The sequence below is a fragment of the Ambystoma mexicanum genome, chromosome 9 (assembly GCF_040938575.1).
Source record: "Ambystoma mexicanum isolate Mex_15411 chromosome 9, UKY_AmexF1_1, whole genome shotgun sequence".
NCBI classification, from domain to species: domain Eukaryota; kingdom Metazoa; phylum Chordata; class Amphibia; order Caudata; family Ambystomatidae; genus Ambystoma; species Ambystoma mexicanum.
The window spans coordinates 377,654,877-377,674,056 of record NC_090931.1 but is presented as its reverse complement, the minus strand read 5'-3'; the positions used below and the strand labels follow the sequence as shown (position 1 = coordinate 377,674,056).

The 19,180-nt window shown below is 47.7% G+C and overlaps 1 protein-coding gene across 1 annotated transcript in view; it reads right to left on the bottom strand.

The window, feature by feature from the left end:
* Window positions 1-16,943, bottom strand: part of SUPT4H1 (SPT4 homolog, DSIF elongation factor subunit) — a 121,107-nt gene extending 104,164 nt beyond the window's left edge. Inside the window, exon 1 of the mRNA XM_069614842.1 lies at window positions 16,786-16,943. Within this exon, the coding sequence (XP_069470943.1) occupies window positions 16,786-16,854 (69 nt within the window). The 5' untranslated portion in view covers window positions 16,855-16,943. The remainder of the gene's footprint in view (window positions 1-16,785) is intronic.
* Window positions 16,944-19,180: the final 2,237 nt, after the last annotated feature.

Genomic DNA, 19,180 nt, shown 5'->3' with positions numbered 1-19,180 from the left:
GCGGCACAGGGCTAAGTGAAACATGGGATCAGGGATTGGGAGATGCTGATCCGTCTGATGTAATGGTGTGCTTGCAACAAGTTCGAGTGGAACGTGGCAGAGAATGCACTGCATTAGGTAGGCGAAGTTGGGTTCTTTTGCATGCTTATAGGAAAATACATCAAAAGAATTTGGAAATGAAAAATGAGGTTTTGCGATTAGAAAGAGAGCTGGCTGCAGAAAGGCAGACTGCGTTAATGCAGCAGATTCAAATGAAACTTTTTAAAGATAAGGCTGACACATATCAGGCTGTGGCCGAGAGGGCAGCAGTCAGAGTAGCCCGGTATAAGTATAGGAAAAGACGGGGAGGGGTCAACAAAAGAAAGTTGGTAGCTGTAATCGCTACCGCCGGTGTGGACTGGGACCCGGATAAGTGGGATGGTGATGTTTTTGACTCCACCAGTCCAGAGAGTAGTTCTGCAAATGAATCCGACCCCACAATGGAAATTAAGCAGAAAACAGTCGCGGCTAAGCCCGTTAGAAGACAGCGAGCCGGACCCCACCCGCAGAATCCTGCAGGCGGAGTGGTGGATTTAACCACACTGGAGGATTACACCCAGGAGGAAGTTGTGGAAATTATTACCCATTTGAGGCAAAAATCAGGGGAACCTTTATTGACACGGATGGTGAGATTGCTAGATGGGGGCGCTGCAGGGTTGTTGGTAGATTCCACGGACTCACCGTGTTTTCTACCCTTGTCAACTGACACCAATGTACAGGAGGTCCTAAGGGCAGGACCGCCCCCTGATGACAATAGTCAAGATGCAGAGGTGTCTTTGTTGCACCTAGCATCCCAAGCATGTAACCGTAAATACCCTATTACCACAGATTGGCCTAGTGAGGAAACAAAGTGGTATACTTTGAGAAAGGCAATTCAAAAGGTCAGAGAGCATGTATGAAAGAGGCAATTCACGTAGATGCTCCAGGACACATGGGAGCCGTGCCGCTCTCAGTTTCAACTCGAAACATGGTGATTAGAACTGCGCCACCCACATACAAAAGTGTCATTATGACTTTGCTCGTAGGTATGACGGGCAAATCCACTGATGAGGTAGTGGATGCCATTCGGCAACTGGCAGATTTAGGGGAGTGGGACAAGAGTGATGACAAGCCACGGGAGAGAGAGGGGCATAGTGAGAGAAGAACCGACGGCAGGAGGCAAGATAGTAGAGACTCCCGAATGTCCCGAAAGGACATGTTTTTGGCGTGTGCCACGAGAAGAAATTTATGGCATTGAAACCAGAATAATGTATGAATTATACAAAAAAAGAGGACTTGCAGCCAAAGAGCGCTATAAACAAGTTAAGAAACAGGTAGTAACCAAGCCACAGGGGGGACACCTCACCTTCCGCTCCTCCTGCGGAAGAACAAGAAGGGTCTATGGGGACACCTTCCCCCTACGAGCCAACATACGCCGATTTGAGGAAGGTGGTGAATGCAATGCTAGAGGCGGAGTCAAGTCACACTCATTCGAAATTTGACTAGGGCTACGGCCAAGCTCCGGCAGCGTCTGCTCGCATAAAAGTTGATAAGCGGCCCCATGTTGATGTTAAGATTTTTTGGGGACCAGGAAATACGCAAGGGGTGCGAGCATTGATAGACACCGGGGCGGAGGCCTCTCTGATTCATGGCAATCCAGCACGATTTAAAGGTAAACAATTTACTATTACAGGTCTCGGGGGAAAGGAGACCCCCGCAGTACAAACGAAAGTGGAGATGAAAATGGGCAATTTGAATAGGCAGAAATACCAAGTGTTGATTGTCCCGATACCTGAATATATAATTGGCTTTGACATTCTGGAAGGGTTGACTTTGGGACTTGGAGGGAAAACGTAGTAGTTTGGGGTGAGTGCATTGACCTGTACACCCATTACCGTAGGCAAATTGAAGATGCCCCCAGTGCAAGTGCCTGTGGCAACCAAGCGGGTAGCAATAAAGCAATACCGCATTCCTGGGGGGCACAAGGAAATTTCAGACACCATCAAAGAGTATGTGGAGGCGGGTGTGTTACGCCCTATCACCACTGCATGGAACAATCCACTCTGGCCTTTTAAAAAGGGGGATGGGTCGTGGAGGATGACGGTGGATTACCGCAAGTTGAATAAACACACTCCTCCCTTAGTGCCCGCGGTCTCAGATGCCATTACCTTGATTGAGAATGTCCAAAAGTTTGAAGGGACTTGGTATGCAATGATCGATTTAGCCAATGCGTTTTTCTCTGTGCCAATTGATGAAGAGTGTCAAGAGCAGTTTGCATTTTCTTGGAGCGGGCGTCAGTACACCTTTACAAGGTTACCTATCGGTTACATACATAGCCCGACTATCTGTCACCGACTGATCTGACATACAAATCTCTCACTACATTGATGATATTTTGATTCAGGGCAAGGATGAGCACACTGTGCAAAGTCAGTTAAATGTCATAATGGAAGGGTGGGAGATTAACCCGAATAAAATTCAAGGCCCAGCTGAAACAGTGATATTCCTAGGGATTCAGTGGCATCGAGAAATGGTTCCAAAAGCCTGACAGAAAATACTTGAATTCACCACTCCAATGAACAAAAAACAAGCTCAGCAGTTTATAGGGCTTTTTGGGTTTTGGAGACAGCACATTCCCCATTTAGGGCAGATATTGGCCCCCCTCTACAAAGTGACACGCAAGAAATATGAGTTTCAGTGGGGGGGGGGGGGGGGAAGAGCAGCAGAAAGCATTTGAGTTGGCGAAAGACACCGTGCAGCAGGTGCTTGATTTATGGCCATTGAAGGAAGGCGAAGTGGAATTAAATGTGTCTGTACAAGACAATTATGCTAACTGGAGTGTGTGGCAGAAACAGGACAGGAAACGTGTGCCATTGGGGTTTTGGAGTTGTAAGTTGCCCGATGCTGGTAACTCATACACTCCGTTTGAGAAGCAGTTGCTGGCATGTTATTGGGCCCTTGTTGATACCGAGCAAATGACGGTGGGCCATGATGTATTGATGAGGCCAGAAATACCAATCATGCAATGGGTACTGAGCTCTCCTAAAACGCATAGAATAGGACATGCTCAAGAAGCCAGAATAATTAAATAGAAATGGTACATTCAAGACAGAGCCAAATCAGGGAAGGGTGGAGTTGCGAAATTACATGAGCAAGTAGCCAACATACCGCCCTCAAATTACATACCACCGGAAGTGCCTGAAAAACGCGAGTGTCCCGTGAAATGGGGAGTACCTTACAGCGATTTGACCGTGGAGCAAACTGAGCATGCCTGGTTCACGGGTGGCTCAGCCCGATATAACTGAGCGATACTGGAAAGCAGTGTCGTACAATCCCAAAACAGAAAAGATGTTGACAACATCAGGGAAAGGGAAGAGCAGTCAGTTTGCAGAGCATTACGCAGTTTACCAAGCTTTGAAACAAGAGACCCCTGGTCGATGTCATGTGTACACGGATTCATGGTCAGTGGCGAATGGATTGGCGGTGTCGTTGCCAACCTGGCAAAAGAATGGGTGGAAGATTCATTCAAAAGAGTTGTGGGGAAAAGAACTGTGGCAAGGTATTGCAGAAATGTTATCACAAAGTGAAGTCGCTGTGTATCATGTGGACGCGCATTGTGCCACAGACTCATTAGAGCGTTGGTTTCATTCTGTTGCAGACGAACACACCAAGATTTCATCTGTGGATGCGGAGGCTCAGGAAGACGATTTGGAGGGTTTGGCCAAGTGGGCTCACCAGAAATGTGGTCACCTTGGAGAAAAGGCTACTATCAGGTGGGCACAAGCTCGAGAAATCAGTATTCCTTTAGAGGTAGTGAAAACGATCATTTTGCAATGTCCAGTGTGCCAACACCAACAGCATAGACCGATCCCTCAAATTGTTCGGGGTACATTGTGAAGAGGAAAACTACGAGGTCAAATTTGGCAGATTGATTATATCGGTCCGCTGCCAATCAGTAAAGGTTGCCAGTATGCATGCACTATTGTGGATACATATTCAGGATATCTGATGGTTTTGCCGTGCAAGCGTGCAACACAACTGAACACCATCAGGTTGTTACATCAGATCATGTTACATTACGGAGTGCCTTTGCAGATTCAAAGTGACAATGGGTCACATTTCAAAGGCAAACTAATGCAGGAGTATTGTCAGGAAAAGAGCATTGAGTGGCTTTACCATGTTCCTTATTACCCTGCCGCTTCTGGGCCGATTGAACGAATGAATGGGTTGTTGAAAGAACAGCTATGCAAATCTGGAGGTGGCAGTTCGGCAGGCTGGCGTGATCGTGTGTTTGATGCGGTGCAAGTATTAAACAATAGGCCTGTGAATGAGCATGAAACTCCTTTGATGTGGCTAATGACTCCTACTTTACAGATTCAACCCAATTCAGTCAGAGAAACCCTATTGTACTGGGAAATTACCCGGGTTCTTTAGCTTCCTATCGGGCGACTCCAGAGTCAGCAGGGGTAGACTTGCATTCCCATGAAGAAATCAGATTAGACCCAAGAGGGATTGTTGTAATTGAAACAGGGATTGGAGTACAAATTCTCCGAGAGCATATGGGATGGATTGCCCCTAGATCTGGCCTAGCATTGAAGGAGGTTCAAGTGTTCGGAGGGGTAAATGATGCTGATTACCAAGGCGAGATCAAAGTCATCCTGATGACTAGTGGGGACCAACTGTTACCGATCCACAAGGGTGATCGGGTGGCCCAATTGATTATCATTCCCGTTAAGTTGTCCATGATTAAGAACGGGGAGCCTCCTACAGTGTTAAGTTGTCCATGATTAAGAACGGGGAGCCTCCTACAGTGTTAACTACCCGTGGGGATCATGGTTTTGGCTCTTCAGACAGTATGGTACCGGGTGCGAAGGTGTGGGTGGAAAGGCCAAGTGGCCCACCAATGGCTCCTCTGCCACTGGGCTATGGAAGATAAATATCCAAGGGTGGAATTGTTATGCTTGAGCTAAAATGGCGCTGGTGCGCAGTGCATTCTGGGAGCGCTCGGAGCCATGATGGATATTTACTTCATGCCGCAGTGAAAAGCTGCACTCATTTTGCTGAGAGTTAGATTCACGATGCTGAAGAAAACATGCTTTCCAAACCTGGTATGAAGTCAAGGACATTTCTGCTGGGAAAGCCAACTTTGTTATGTCTTGTTATGAGCTATGGGACTGTTTTCCGTGGTGCTTGTTTTTAGAGGAGGGAGGCACTTTGCTCCTTGAGGGTACTGTCGGTTGACCCAGCTGGCAACCAACGGCTGCTCATCAATGCGCAAGTGCGTTGCCAGAAGGTTTGAGAAATCGCCACCCCTTTTTGAAGGGTGCATATATGCGGAACCCCTGAGCGGTCAGGTGAGACTTCAGCCGGAGGGGGACGCTTTCGTCCGGCATACCTGTGGGCTGTTGTGCTCTCGGCCTGGCTGTTATCGGGGTCTTCCAGCCTCTTCTGGCGAGATGAGGAATCCAGTTACGCTCACGGTGATGCATTTTCTTTTGAATTCTCTGTTTCTTCTGTGATTTATTTCTATGTTATCACTGGTTGCTTCTAAGCTTTGAATAAATAGCCATATAAGTGCTCATTATTTTCTAAGAGTGTGTGGTTGCAAGTTATTGCGTCTTCCTGCGTTCAAAATATTGTCTCCGTAATTGTACTGGTGATTTATGACTGTCCGTGCACTTCGGGAGAGCAATACAGGTGGTCAGGGTGTACGTTACAGAAAAGAGCACCAATAGGGAGAAGTCCTCCTGCTTAACCGGGGCGCATCCCTCGCGGTGATTGGGGAAAAGCATGTGTCGCCACATTTTGTCCTCCTCACCATGTTGGCCAATGGAAATGGGACTATGGCCTTTGGACAATCAGGTGCTCTGGGTGTGTGTCACAGGAAAGGGATGCATTCACTTTACCAGAACGTTGTGTACTCCGGCGGGCAAACATGGCAAAGCGCACAGTTTTCGTCGTGGGTGATTACTTTGTGGAAGATCTGTGCGTGTATGCCCTCCAAGACTTGTCTAGCAATTTAGGTTTGGAGGGAGTGGATGTTTCGTGGAGTGGTATGGAATCGTGCTGTGTCGGCAGACTGCTTCAAGAATGTCGACATGTGGTGACTTCGCCAACTGTACATGTTGTGATCGTGCACTTTGGAGGCTTCTTTTTGGGTTCCATGCCTTGTTCGTGTGTTCAGTCAGCTGAAGATTTTGATGAAAGCAGTGCAGCGCATTTTTTCCTACTGCCAAGGTGCCTTTCTCATGTACATTGCTGAGAATCGCCTGGCATTATTCCAATATTTCCCATCTGCAGCCAGAGGTCGGAAGGGGTCTCATCAACAGAATCATGTGCGACTTCTTCAGAGCTGCCGGGATGTTCTCCTGTGAAATGAAAACATTGGTTCCCGATACATACACCTTTTCAAGGGAAATGGCATGTCTTTGTGCACGAACATTTCATTGTCACTGGCCGACAATCTACAGACTGCACTGAAGTCCCTACTGTAAGATTGTGAGCTGCAGTTCAAAACACACATTCACGTTTGAAAACCGCAAAGATAGTGTTTCTAGGGAAGCACCTTTAAAAAAATATATTTTTTTTTAAAAAAAGGTTATTTTAAGAGCCACCATACCCAACGACGTGGACTCCCCGGTACAAAGTTATTTCCGCCCTCCCGCGCACGTGCAGCATGAAAAGTCAGCAAATATTGTGATAGTTGCAGGGTGGCACATACGCCCCTTTTGCAGATGATGGCCCTAGAAATGGGCCTGCTAAGGGATTGGGCAATAAAGTTTGTGGTGTGTACGGCCCAACATAGCTACACTGTGCATTTGTTCACAGAAATGCAGAGGGTGCCATTAAGGGTGTGTGTTTTACGAGGCACAGCGTGCGGATTTCAGGGTATGCCGACATAAATTCAGAGAAAGTGAATTTAAAACACTGCACTCGCTACTCATTTACATGTGTACTGCTATGGACTAGGTACAATAAAGTGCCTGGTTTTGGTTTGTGTGTGTGATACACAAACATGCCGACATTACTGTTGGTCATTGTGCAGGGAACATTGCACAGCATGTTACAGGAGTTCCAGTGCTGTTTGCGATGAAAGAGGCACATGCCCAGTTAATGCATTTCTTTCCGATATCTTGCATAACTTTCTATCGCAGTATGCAGCTACCGATGTGGCAGCGTCATTTTCTACTTGGTCTGTTAATGAAAAACAGCGCAGTACATTGCAAAGATGTGTATTTGTGCATTTCTTTGTCATATGCCAATGGCATACTTCGCCCATGCGATTATGACGTTTCACAGCACGGATACTTTTCCCTACCTACAACGTTCAACTTACTGTGCCATATATCTCAATTTCTGCACACCCTCATCAAAATTGGCTTGGTGCCTTTCTTGCAAGTAGTGATATTTTCTTGCAGTAAGTGTTGTGCGGTGACTGTCTTCAAAACGCTCTGCAACACGTAAAGAAATTTTGTACAGTGCACTCCTTGCTAACCGACTGCACTACATTGTTCTCCACAATGCCACGCCTCCCGCCCTGCATGCGTGCATTGGCAATTCTGTTCATCTATGAAAGGTGCTTTCTTTGTTTACCTTTTTTATTCCCCAGTGCATCTTTATTCCTTATCGTGTTCTCATACACGCCACAGAAGGAAAGCCAGGAAAAGTCTGGACAGAAGGGGCAGCACCTGCCTAGATATTATAGGGGGCGTGCCGGGAGACGGATTTATTGGTCGGCCATCACCTATATGGGCGGTACTCATTGTAATGCTCCTATAACGACTGTTGCAATGCCCTTCCAAGTACCTTCCCTGTGCAAAGTAGCGCATTGCACTACATGTACAATACGATGTGCTTTCTTGGGTAAGGGTCTGTAGCGCAGCATATGCTTTGGAAAGGTTGTTTTACAGCTACGCTGCCCTACAGGAGTGCCCCCCTTGTTGCCCGCAGCAGATGTGGCAAATGCTGTACATGAAAGTACCCAACGTCATTCTTTGAAAGGCGTTGGCCGGTCCACTATTCATTTGTCCTTCAATTTGAGTTGTCGACACACGCAGTACAAACACTTTATGCTACGCCATTGCTGTTAGCTGTCCCATTCATGGATATACATACATTGTGGAATACAGGAATGTTTACAACAACGCCAACCACAGCTTCTTTACCTATGCCACAAAGCCATTTATTCTGTGCAACCCATGCACATTCCGTGCTTTCCCCAACCACCAGTAAGCTTGTTTGCGCTCTGCATTTTCTGCTGTTTCCTTACTTGCCTTTACATGAACTAGTATGTGCGTGCGGAAGGTGCACCAGCTTTGCAATTTTGAAGCCTTATTACAAACTGTCCCACTTGACACTTGCAGTTACATCTTTTCTTCAACTGTCTAACCAGCTGGTGACCTGTTTGTACTTTCCGTCTCACTTCTCAGTGCACACACAATGCATCAGTTTCACGGGTCATGCAAAGGGAAGCAGCAGATAAATCTAAGTAATGCCACATTTAACAGGCCCATGTCACAGTGCAGGTTGCTGTTCTTTGTTTAGCAGTGGCCGTTATACAGTTAGGAGTACTTTAGCCACACATTGCTAGGTTTGCAGAGCCTCCCACGAATTGGACAGCAATACTTTAATGTGGTAGCGCACTGCATGAATACATAGGGCTGGCGACAGGGGCGGTGTCATCAGCATACACTGTATGACCTATGCATGGGTCTAGGAGTGGAACGTAAACGTGTGCTTCCACAACTACTTAAAAGTGCATTTCAAGATGCGGACACTAATGGAGTCCTACGGATACTTGCCGTGTAATTGCACATACGCAAACCAGTTGAAGTCTATATATGTTACTAAAAACCTTTTCTATTTACTGAACAAATTACTGTTAAGCAACGTTATGCTTAAAGTGCCCTACTAAAAACCTATGAAATTCAATAACACAAAACCTTGTTAAAAGGGACGTTATGGTTAAGTTGCACTAGCAAAAACCTATGAAATTCAATGGAAAAATGTTGTTACAGGGACGTTATGGTTGCAGGTAAAACCGAAACTCCACCCTCCCCCCGAAATTCACATGTTATGGTAAGCTAAGCAACCATAACTCGTGCCACCAGTGTGTACTGCAAGGACTTACACCCATGACATCAAAGATGCCAACACAAATCTCACTGATGACATCACATGTGCATTTAGTTTTCATGGGAAGCCACCACATTGGAAGAACTACCAAGAGAGAAGTAGGTCACTGAGCAATACCATTGTATTACACACTTCTTTGCAGTACATGAACCAACTCATGCAGAAATTAAGCCATTCTCTGCACCATGTCCCATTGAAGTGTAATATTGAAAATGTTCCCATGTCACATAGTGACATCATGAATGCTTTCGTTTTACAGTTTTTGGTATTGTGAAACATGGAAGAAGTAGTTACCATTCTCTTAATAACTACACAATTGCACTACTGTACAGAAAACAAAGGCACCACAATGCATACCAATATGAGCACATATAGGGAAATTAAAGTAAGCAAAAAAGGAGCACTATTACGATTATCTTCATGCACAGAAATGCTTGCTTTGTTTTATGCTTTCTTCTTCCCCTATATGTATGACATCATATGAGTGTGTCCTAAGGAAAGGAAAGTAGTGTAACATATGAGAAGGGTGCCGTACACAAAGACAGAACCTTTTCAACTCCTACTTACTGACTGTTAGTGAAGAAAAGCACCTGGCCTACTTAGGTCAGTGAACAAAAAAAAATAAATAAAAGAGGGAGCCACACGTGATGTCATCAGTGATGTCATGAATGAAATTTGTGATGGCATGGGTGTTAGTCCTTGCAGTGCACACTGGTGGTGCGAGTTATGGTTGCTTAGCTTACCATAACTTCCATAAAGAAAACGAAATTTGCTTTTACCTGTAACCATAACGTCCCTTTAACAAGGTTTTGTGTTAGGGATGGTATGGTTAATTTGCACTAATAAAAACACTTTGTTAAAGGGACATTGTGGTTACAAGTAAACCGAAAAACCTCAGAAATTCGCCAGTTATGATAAGCTAAGCAACCATAACTCACGCCACCACCGTGCACTTCTAAGACTAACACCCAGGACATGATCACAAGCTGTAATCAGGGAGCATGAGAAACACTGCCCCCTACCTTAGAAGTAACACACGTGCAAGTTCTTTCCCTTTCCAACTGGCCGTCCATATTAGTGCTTGGTACCTCTTCCTCCATTTCCCTCCCCACCTTACGTTCTAACCTCACCTGCAAAAAAGAATCTCTGTAAAAATACCTCAAAAAACACCAAAAGAAAGGTTCCTTTAGGAACCACCGTTTACAGTAAAAAAAAAATAGAACAAAAAAACGTCATGAACACCATCGACTTTACATTTCTCAATGAAGCACATACTCAATAAGGTTTTCAAACATTACCGTTAGCATTTTGTGTTATGCTAATGTAAATAATGTGCCGTTGATCTGCCCAAGTGAAGCAAGGAGGGATAACAAGGACTCCGGACCGGTATCCCCCTTTCTAGCCCCTGCAATAGGGGATGAAGGCCATTAGCAGCCCAGGTTTCCAAAGCGGGAACCCGGGGTGCTAAAAAGAAAAAAAAATATATAGGATTTTTTTCCTACACGTGGCCTCCCACTGTAGGAAGGACAATCTGTCTCCAAGATGGCCACCACGGAAAGGTAAGGCAGGGCTCTGTATAGAACCCCTCTTCCCTTTCCATGGCAGCCTGCAGAAGGCGAAGCGAGAAGCCTATGACCATTCGCGCCTTGAAACACTTGTGTATAGACGCGTCATAAATGTCATATCATATATCATATTACCACAAGAAAATGTTTTTCTCCCTTTCAATCCTATTCCACTTTCGAATAACTTTTCCACAAAGCCAGTCCCAGGTGGACATGGCCACTTTAACCCCATTTGTCATCCCTCATGGTCATGGCCAGCAGCCAGATTGTCTGGGCCATGACCTTATGTCATAACTCATACAAACTGGCCACTGCCCGCAGCCTATACCTCAGTCACCAAAGGTATATCACTATTTTGTGCACCTACATTATGACACTTTCCAAAAAATAAAAACGGGGACATTTGCAAAAACATGCTCTAAGGTCCTTACCAATGCTCCTTACATGACTTTGCTGGAAATCCACCCATGTTTTATTTTTTCAAAGGTATCAAAATGTATGTGTACATACAATAGTCATAACTTAGCCCCATCTTGACAAAATCCATTCAGACTTTACACAAACATTCAAGGTTAGGTCTATCATCTTTCAGAAAACAGTTGTCTACATTTGTCAAATGACAACAAAGGTATAAGCCATCAAAAAATGTTGAGACCCGCCTCTTATTTAGCCCCCTCTTGACAAAATCCCAGACTTTGCGAAAACATGTATGTATAGATTAAAAATCATGCAAACTTTTGTGCGGATTCGTCAAATGGCACCATATTTATAAGCCTTTAGAATATTTTGGGACCGCCCCCTCCAATTCTGTCCCCTCTTGACAAAAATATGTTTTTACTGCGATTTTCGCGGACACCGGTGGATGTCTGCGAATCCACCATGGCGGGCGTTTCCAAAAATCTGACGCACTTCACGCTTTTCACCATCCAATCAGTGGCCGCCTCTAATGTCCGTGGACCTCATGCAGCCCTCTGGGCGAATCAAAGGCCTGTCCGTGGACTGAAAAGGGATGTGAGTCCGTGGACCAAACCCAGATATCGGTAAAAAATAATTTGACTACTTTTGAGCCGTTTAAAAAAAAAAAAATTGAAAAAAAAAAACGACTTGACAGATGTATACCAAATTTACAAAAGCACGTTTTCGGAACCAAGTCACCGCTCCTGCTGCTAATTTGGTGAAAATCCATCCAGCAGTATGGGCTTTAAACGAGAGCACCATTTTTCCCCCCCCCCCCAACAGTAGGACATATGTATGACACCAACAAATAGTTAAACAAATTAAACTATACAATGGGGTAGGGCAAGGCATTAGACCATAACAGCATTACCAGCAAAGTACTAGCTTCAGTGATATGATAGGTTATTTATAACACGCTTAATACCCAGAGCTTTCTAAGCGTGGACCTGGGGATCGAACCTGTGGTGCTCCCTGTTGTCTTGCTTCCAAGGCGAACACGTTACCCCTGAGCTATCTTCCCAAGACATTGATCGTTCTGTTGATACATGTTTGTGTTAAATGTTTGAAGTGCAACATGCCTGCTTCCAACAAATGAGGCACGCTTAGATTTAATGTACAATGCACAGGACTAGAATTTGTTCCAAGATGGCACCCGCGATTACCATACTCTGCTTACAACCTGAAAAGAATGGACAAACACAAATGAGGGATTCCCCAGGAGATGATAGACATGAGCTTGCCATCAACAAGTGATAAATCTGATGAAGCCTGGTTCGGGTGAAACTTGTATATGGACCATAAAAAACAGGTGTACAGCATACATACAAAATAAAAATGTTGGTCTTGTTTATTTTAAATCCTGCATATTGAGTAGCCAATGTGGTCAAGTAGCTGAATGATCAACAGTGGCACCAGGACCCCCTGCATTCTAATCCAGGCTTCCCCACTTGAACAAGTAGTGTGATCTTTGGCGCATCACCATCACCCTAGGCCTCTTTTGTGTTTTCTGCCGCAAATGGGGCGCTTCAATGCAGGGTAAACCCAATATTAAAATGCTCTGAACATAAATGCACATGACATATTTGCATGTTATTTTGGGGGCGTGCACATGTTTTTACAAAAACCGCACTGTGGTCTGGGGTTAAAACTCCTAAATGCGGATGCTTTTGAGTTCTGAGGGGTAGGTGAGTATGCAGTACCAGAACAGATGGATGGATGAGGGGATGGACGGACGCATGAATGAGTGCACGGTAGGGGTGACTATCATGCTTCTTAGCAATCTTTCTTCTGAAACCCTAGAGGTGGCAACGAGAGTGCATTGACGTTCACATGACATGCTGAATTGATGAGAAATTGTGGGCGTTCTTATGTTCCTAAAATGCTCACTGCTTTTATGCAGGTTTGGGTTCTGTGAAGAGATACTGGGTTTTTGTGACCTGAATCCACAGCACACATCCCCACCCCTCCTCAGAGGAGAGCCACTGTTGTGTGTTGGTCTAGTGGTTTATTTGACGTGAGCGTCATGACTGGGTCATGACGCTCCTTTAATAAAAAGGGGCTCTGCTGGCACGCGGACGGGAGTGCAAAAGAGCCCAAGGAAGCGGCAACTCGTTGTGTGTCGTTTTTGGGGCTGGGGATACGCCACATGATCATGGCCTACTTGTGGTGACCGGGCCTGGGTGCCCCCAAAGCCTAGCCCACTGACTGTTGGGTGCCCCCAGCACCTACACCTGATCCAGTGATCTGGATCGTGCGGGGTGATCCCCGCACCAACTCTACTGCGTGTCTGCAGTCTTTGGACTGTGTCGGGTGGTCCCGACACTTGGTGTGGCCCGCCCCGGTGACCGGAGGCGGGCCACCACATTGGCGACAAGGAGGTCTCGCCCCAGGCACACGACGGTGTGCCGGCCCCGCGAGGTGGTCCAGCTCCAGTGGGGTGGAGGCGAGGACAGGAACCCACGTGTTGGGTGTTAGCCGAGTAGCAGGTGGCCCAGAGACCTGGCGCTGCTGAACGGCACAGGTCGCCTGGTACCCGCAACGGGCGAAGGACCGCTGTTGCCCTGAAGAAAGGGTGGTGGGCGTGGCCCACGCAGACCTGGGCTCGGCGGTGAAGGAAGAATACTGCAAGGGCAGTGGGCGTGGCCCACACAGACCTTGGCCCGGCGGTGAAGGAAGAATACCGCGGCGGGTGTCGCGCAAGTTCCCAGCCCCAGAACAAAGGAAAGGAGCGCGGTGAAAAACCTCATCAAGTCTCCCGGGCGGAGGGGTCACCAGGGATCGGCCCGAAAAAGGGACGTGCCCTCACCGAGACACAGAACAAAGGAAGCGGGACAAAGCCAACTCTCCGCCTCGCCCGCTAGGAAGGGGAAAAACACCACTGCAACCAGGCCGCGCTGGTGAAGAGCCTGTGTTGGTCCACTGTGAATGGGAGGGCCGTCAGCAGCCCGTTTTTTTTTCAAAAGTGGATACTGAGGCCAACAGAGAAAGGGGGCGTAGGCCCAGCCACAGCCTGGCAAAAAAGAGGGATGTCACCAACCCCCCCCCCCCTGAGTTTGTATCTGCCCAGGCCCTAGGGGTTGCGGCTCCACCTGGAGTGCTTGTGCGCCCCCTGGGAACACGGCAGATGAGAGCCAAGGAACAGTGTGTGCGTCATCCACACCAACAAATTACAACATCCCAAAGGTAGCGGCTCCCCAAGGAGCACTTGTGCGCCCTCCAAGACATCCAGAAAGGGAGAGGCACCCCAAGACTCACCTCCTGTAGACACTTTGTGTGCCCTCCCAGGAGCCACCATGGCGGAAGACGACAATGAGGGGATATATCGAGGACAGCTCGCACCACTATGACATGATGGGCTCGCCTGCCAGTTTGGGACTTCGGTGGGCAGCTTGGGTGGAGAACCTGGAGCTGTATTTTGAAGCGGTGGAGATAAAGGACGCTGCAAAACGCCCAACACTCCTGTAATCCGCCGGACTGGCCGTTCAGAGGCTATTCAAGACATTAAGGCCCATAGATCAGTCATACGGTGCAGCTGTCGCAGCCCTGAACAAGTACTTCCGACCCATGGTCAACAGGGACAATGAACTGTTCAGGAAGGGGAGAGCCTCAATGCATTCCATGGGAAGCTGCGTGGCATTGCACTGTCCTGCGACCTGGGAAACTTCGAGGGCGGTGAGATCAGAGCGCAGATCATCTACGGCTGCAGCTCCTCGAATCTACGCAAACAAGTCCTGAGGGACCCGACGCTTACCCTCGATTGAATACTAAACCTCGGCCGTGCCCAGGAACTGGCAGAGGTGCAGGCCTCAGTCATGGACTCATCCAGACACCACCTCAAGCTGGAGGCCCCCCATGCAGAGGGTCAAGCTCGGGGAGGTGGCAGCTGTCGGCAAGTGGCAAGGAGGAAAACCGATGAGGAGGGGAGACTGGCCAAGGAGAGACCCCAATGCCACAATATGTCATCAGTGCGGGTGGGATCTTCCACACCCGCAAGACTGCTCGGCGAAAGGACACATCTGTGGAAGGTGCAGGAAAGTAGATCACTTTGCACGGGTGTGCCTCGCCCCAACTCCAGCCACCATGACAGGGACATCGGGGGGGAGCGAGTCGAAGGGGAGAAAGACCCCCAGAGTGGCGGCAGTCCAGGTGGCAGAGGGTCTCAGAGAAATACATTATGATGTCGGAGAGGAGAAAGATGAAGAAAATGTATTCTTTTTGTCCTGCAGCAGCGCCAGTGGCCAGTTTGATCCCGGGATCTTTTGAGATCAAATAGCCCGTCGTCAGGCCCTGTGGTGTGCGGACTGGAACACACCTGTTTGTTTGCAGTGTTAAACGTTTACATTTTTAGTAGGTATTAAGGGGTGCTCGGACAAGAATGCACCAAGTTAGACCCTGCCGATGGTCGCTGTTTGTTTGCAGTGGGTGGTGGTTTTTCTTCGTTATAATTAAGGAGGGATGTTGTGTGTTGGTCTAGTGGTTTATTTGACGAGAGCGTCATGACTGTGTCATGATGCTCCTTTAATAAAAGGGGCTCTGCTGGCACGCGGACGGGAGTGCAGCAGAGCCCCAGGAAGTGGCAACTCGTGTCTGTGTGTCGTTCTTGGGGCTGGGGATATGCAACATGATCATGGCCTAATTGTGGTGACCGGGCCTGGGTGCCTCCAAAGCCTAGCCCACCAAGTGCTGGGTGCCCCCAGCACCTACACCTGATCCAGTGATCTGGATCATGCGGGGTGATCCCTGCACCTACTCTACTGCGTGTCCGCAGTCTTCGGGTGGTCCCGACACTTGGTGTGGCCCGCCCCGGTGACCGGAGGCAGGCCACCACAGCCACCCCCAAACCGTCAATTGCAGTGAGAATTTTCTCCAGACAGAATGATCCATCTACATAGTGTCTGTCCTCGCAAAGCCATGGGGGGAGGGGAGGGTTGTAGCCCTGAAAAGAGGATCAACTCTACACATGGGTAATGGGGTTCTCTATAGACATTCCGGTAGAAGCCCAAAAGGGCTAAATTTTTTTGATTTCTTTGAAGCAGTGAGATTCCCATTAGCTAAGTAGATGGTTGAAGCAGGCAGCTTAGTTCCTTTATCAAATTGCGCATGACGTTACTGTTACGCCACAAACAAAGCGCCGAGAGATAAGATTGCTGGTCTGAGAACCAAGCTGAAAGGTGCATACGTTAGATATGCACACATGTGAACAACAGGGTTGAGTGACTGCAATGCTGCCAGAGATTCTTAAACCAAACGGATCATGAAAAGAGGTCTTTCGGTTGTCTAAGGGCAGACACGACGAGGTTTCTTGGCGCTAGCAAGGGGGAGTGGTGCTTCGATGGGCAAGGGACTCTACTGGTCCAGGAGGGGTGTGTGGAGTAGTAACTGTGTACGGAAGTGATACCTGGATGGGATTGAATTGAGGGTGCGCTGGGTTGGTTTTCAATTAGAGATTACGATGGATGTAAAGGGGTCCTACCACGATTCTGCCGTTCGTGTTCTGTCTCCGGAGGTGTGCTCGCGAGTCTTGGAAGCAAGAAACAGTGCTGGTGTCTCGAAGAGTGGCTGCTAGCGAGGCACTCGAATGATCGGCTCACGTGGTTTGCTTTGGACTCACCTTAACCAATGAGCACAATAGACAGGCCCGCAAGTGCCTAAGATCTTTCGGCACTGTCTCCAAAGACATAGCTGGTCACGGTATATATCAAAGGACAAGAAAATAGAGCAATATGATTTTCCACATTAGAGGAACGGACCCAGCAACGTGTCCTCCTCCGTAAGTGTTTTTAAACTTTACGTTCTGCGTGACATACGTAGCCTGCCTCATCTATCGGTTACGTTAAATTCCACAACGTAGCCATCCCCTGCACCGAGAGCGCTCCAGAACGCGTTAATGAGATCTAGTGGAAACTATGATATACCAACGGCTATTCGAGATTACACCCACATGTTAAAAAAATGTAAACGCATACAGGGGGATATATACCACAGCTTGCTATACTTACCTCTCAACCATTTGTCTCGCAGGCGGGTGAAATCACCCGATTTTGTTTTTGGCGGGTGAGACGCCCATTGGAAAGAATGGGCGTGCAGGAGGCTTGGCGGGTGAGTCAGCCCTTTGCAAGGCGGGTGACACCCGCCAAAAGCGGGTGAGTTGAGAGCTATGGCTATAATGTGCATAATCAGACTCCTCCTACCCTCATTGCACGTCTAATGCTCCCGTTTGCACCCATTCCTCATAGGCTAACCAGATAAACAGCTGTTGCCAAGGTACTGGTTGCATTATTTTACTACAAAACATGCCAAATATCCATCAATGCATGAAGGAAAAATACATTGTAAAGTCTTTTCAGTTTATTAGGTAGACATGCCCCCAAAACATTCCCTTAAATCCACGGTTTTCATGTGGGCTATGTTGCTTTTGTGATCTACCCTGAGTGGGCCGCCACACAGGGCTCCTGTGAGCTCTTTTAATGTTAATGTTATTAATATTCACAAATGCGGTTGTCGGACACAACAAAAGCAATGGGTCGTAATCGCTCAAGCAGGGATGCCACTTGTTATGGTGTAGCGAGTATGCAAAGAGGTGCTGCGTAATAATGACAAGGAGACAGGCAGCGTAGGTCTTTCCTAATAATTTAGCATTTATATAGCGCTACAAACCCTCAGGCTGCCGGGATTCAAACCTGCGTCAGCAGGCTCGGCACAGATGTCAAAGCAAGCGCTCTACTCGCTGTGCTATCGGACCAGCAATCGGTCTGATAGACCCTCTTTAATTCTGCGGATTAACTGAAAACTTTAGGCAGTAACCCTGCCTACCAACGTGAGGCTCGGTGCTCGGCATAAACAGAGGACAGGGTCATGTGCAGTAAACAATAGACATGGGACACTACATGGAGTTTACACAGGACTCTCAGACTAAGGTGTCCATAGCTCTCAACCATTTGTGTCACAAAGGCGGGTGAAATCATCCGATTTTGTTTTTGGCGGGTGAGACGCCCATTGGAATGAATGGGCGTGCAGGAGGCTTGGCGGGTGAGTCCGCCCTTTACAAGGCGGGTGACACCTGACAAAAGCGTGTGAGTTGAGAGCTATGGGTGTCTTTTCTCCGGTATTTAAAATTGCATTGTGAAAGGAGTGCCGCTCTGTGGTTTTTGCCTTCTTAGCAAAGCATTCATCTAGCAAACTTGTCTATCATTATTTGAGCTCCTGTCGTCATGTCCAATTGTCTACTATTGTCTCGTCTCTGTATCGTCTGCTTCCCCCACCCCCTGTGTCCTTCCCCAGTATTCTCACTGCCCCTTCTTCTCTCCTCTCCCTACCTATTCTATGGTGCTCTCTGTCTCCTATCTTTTTTGACAGCTTCTCTATCGACTATACTGCTCTGCTCACTAAATCTGTTAGGAAGAAGTTTAAAAAGGACATCCTGGTCTCCAACCCAGGCCCCCCTATCGCTGACACCTATACCAGCGGCTTCCTCCAGGCAAACCCTCACCAACATCCTCTTTATCATTCCCTTGCCAGACCTATGGAGACTCTTCATATGGTCTCTGGCTTTCTCCTTTCTCTACTTCTCCCACTAATGGTGGCACACGGTAGGAGGCCCTCCTGGCCCCCTTCCACTCCTCTAAGGTCATCATTAATGTTTACCTGAATGGTACCGTCTTGGTCCAAGGCCCTGAGGCCAACCTTCTCCTCTTTGATAGACGCTTCCCACGGCTCATCAATTTCCTTTCCTCTCCTGCTGTCCATCCTCTTCCCCCCACGGCTTCCTTGCCTCCCCTTACTGTCTCCTCCTTGGCTACCTTGCCCTCTCCTCCCTCCTCTTCTGCCCCCTCTGGTGCTTCTACACCTCCACAGGGCGCACCTCTGATTTGTACCCCTCCCAGGAAGTTCTTCAAGGACAGCAACCTTCTCCATATTGCCACTCTCAACTCTCGCTCTGCTGTCAAACACTCCTCTGACATCTGCCGCCTGTCAGGCTGAGATCCTGGTGTCTGCAGAAGCTGCTG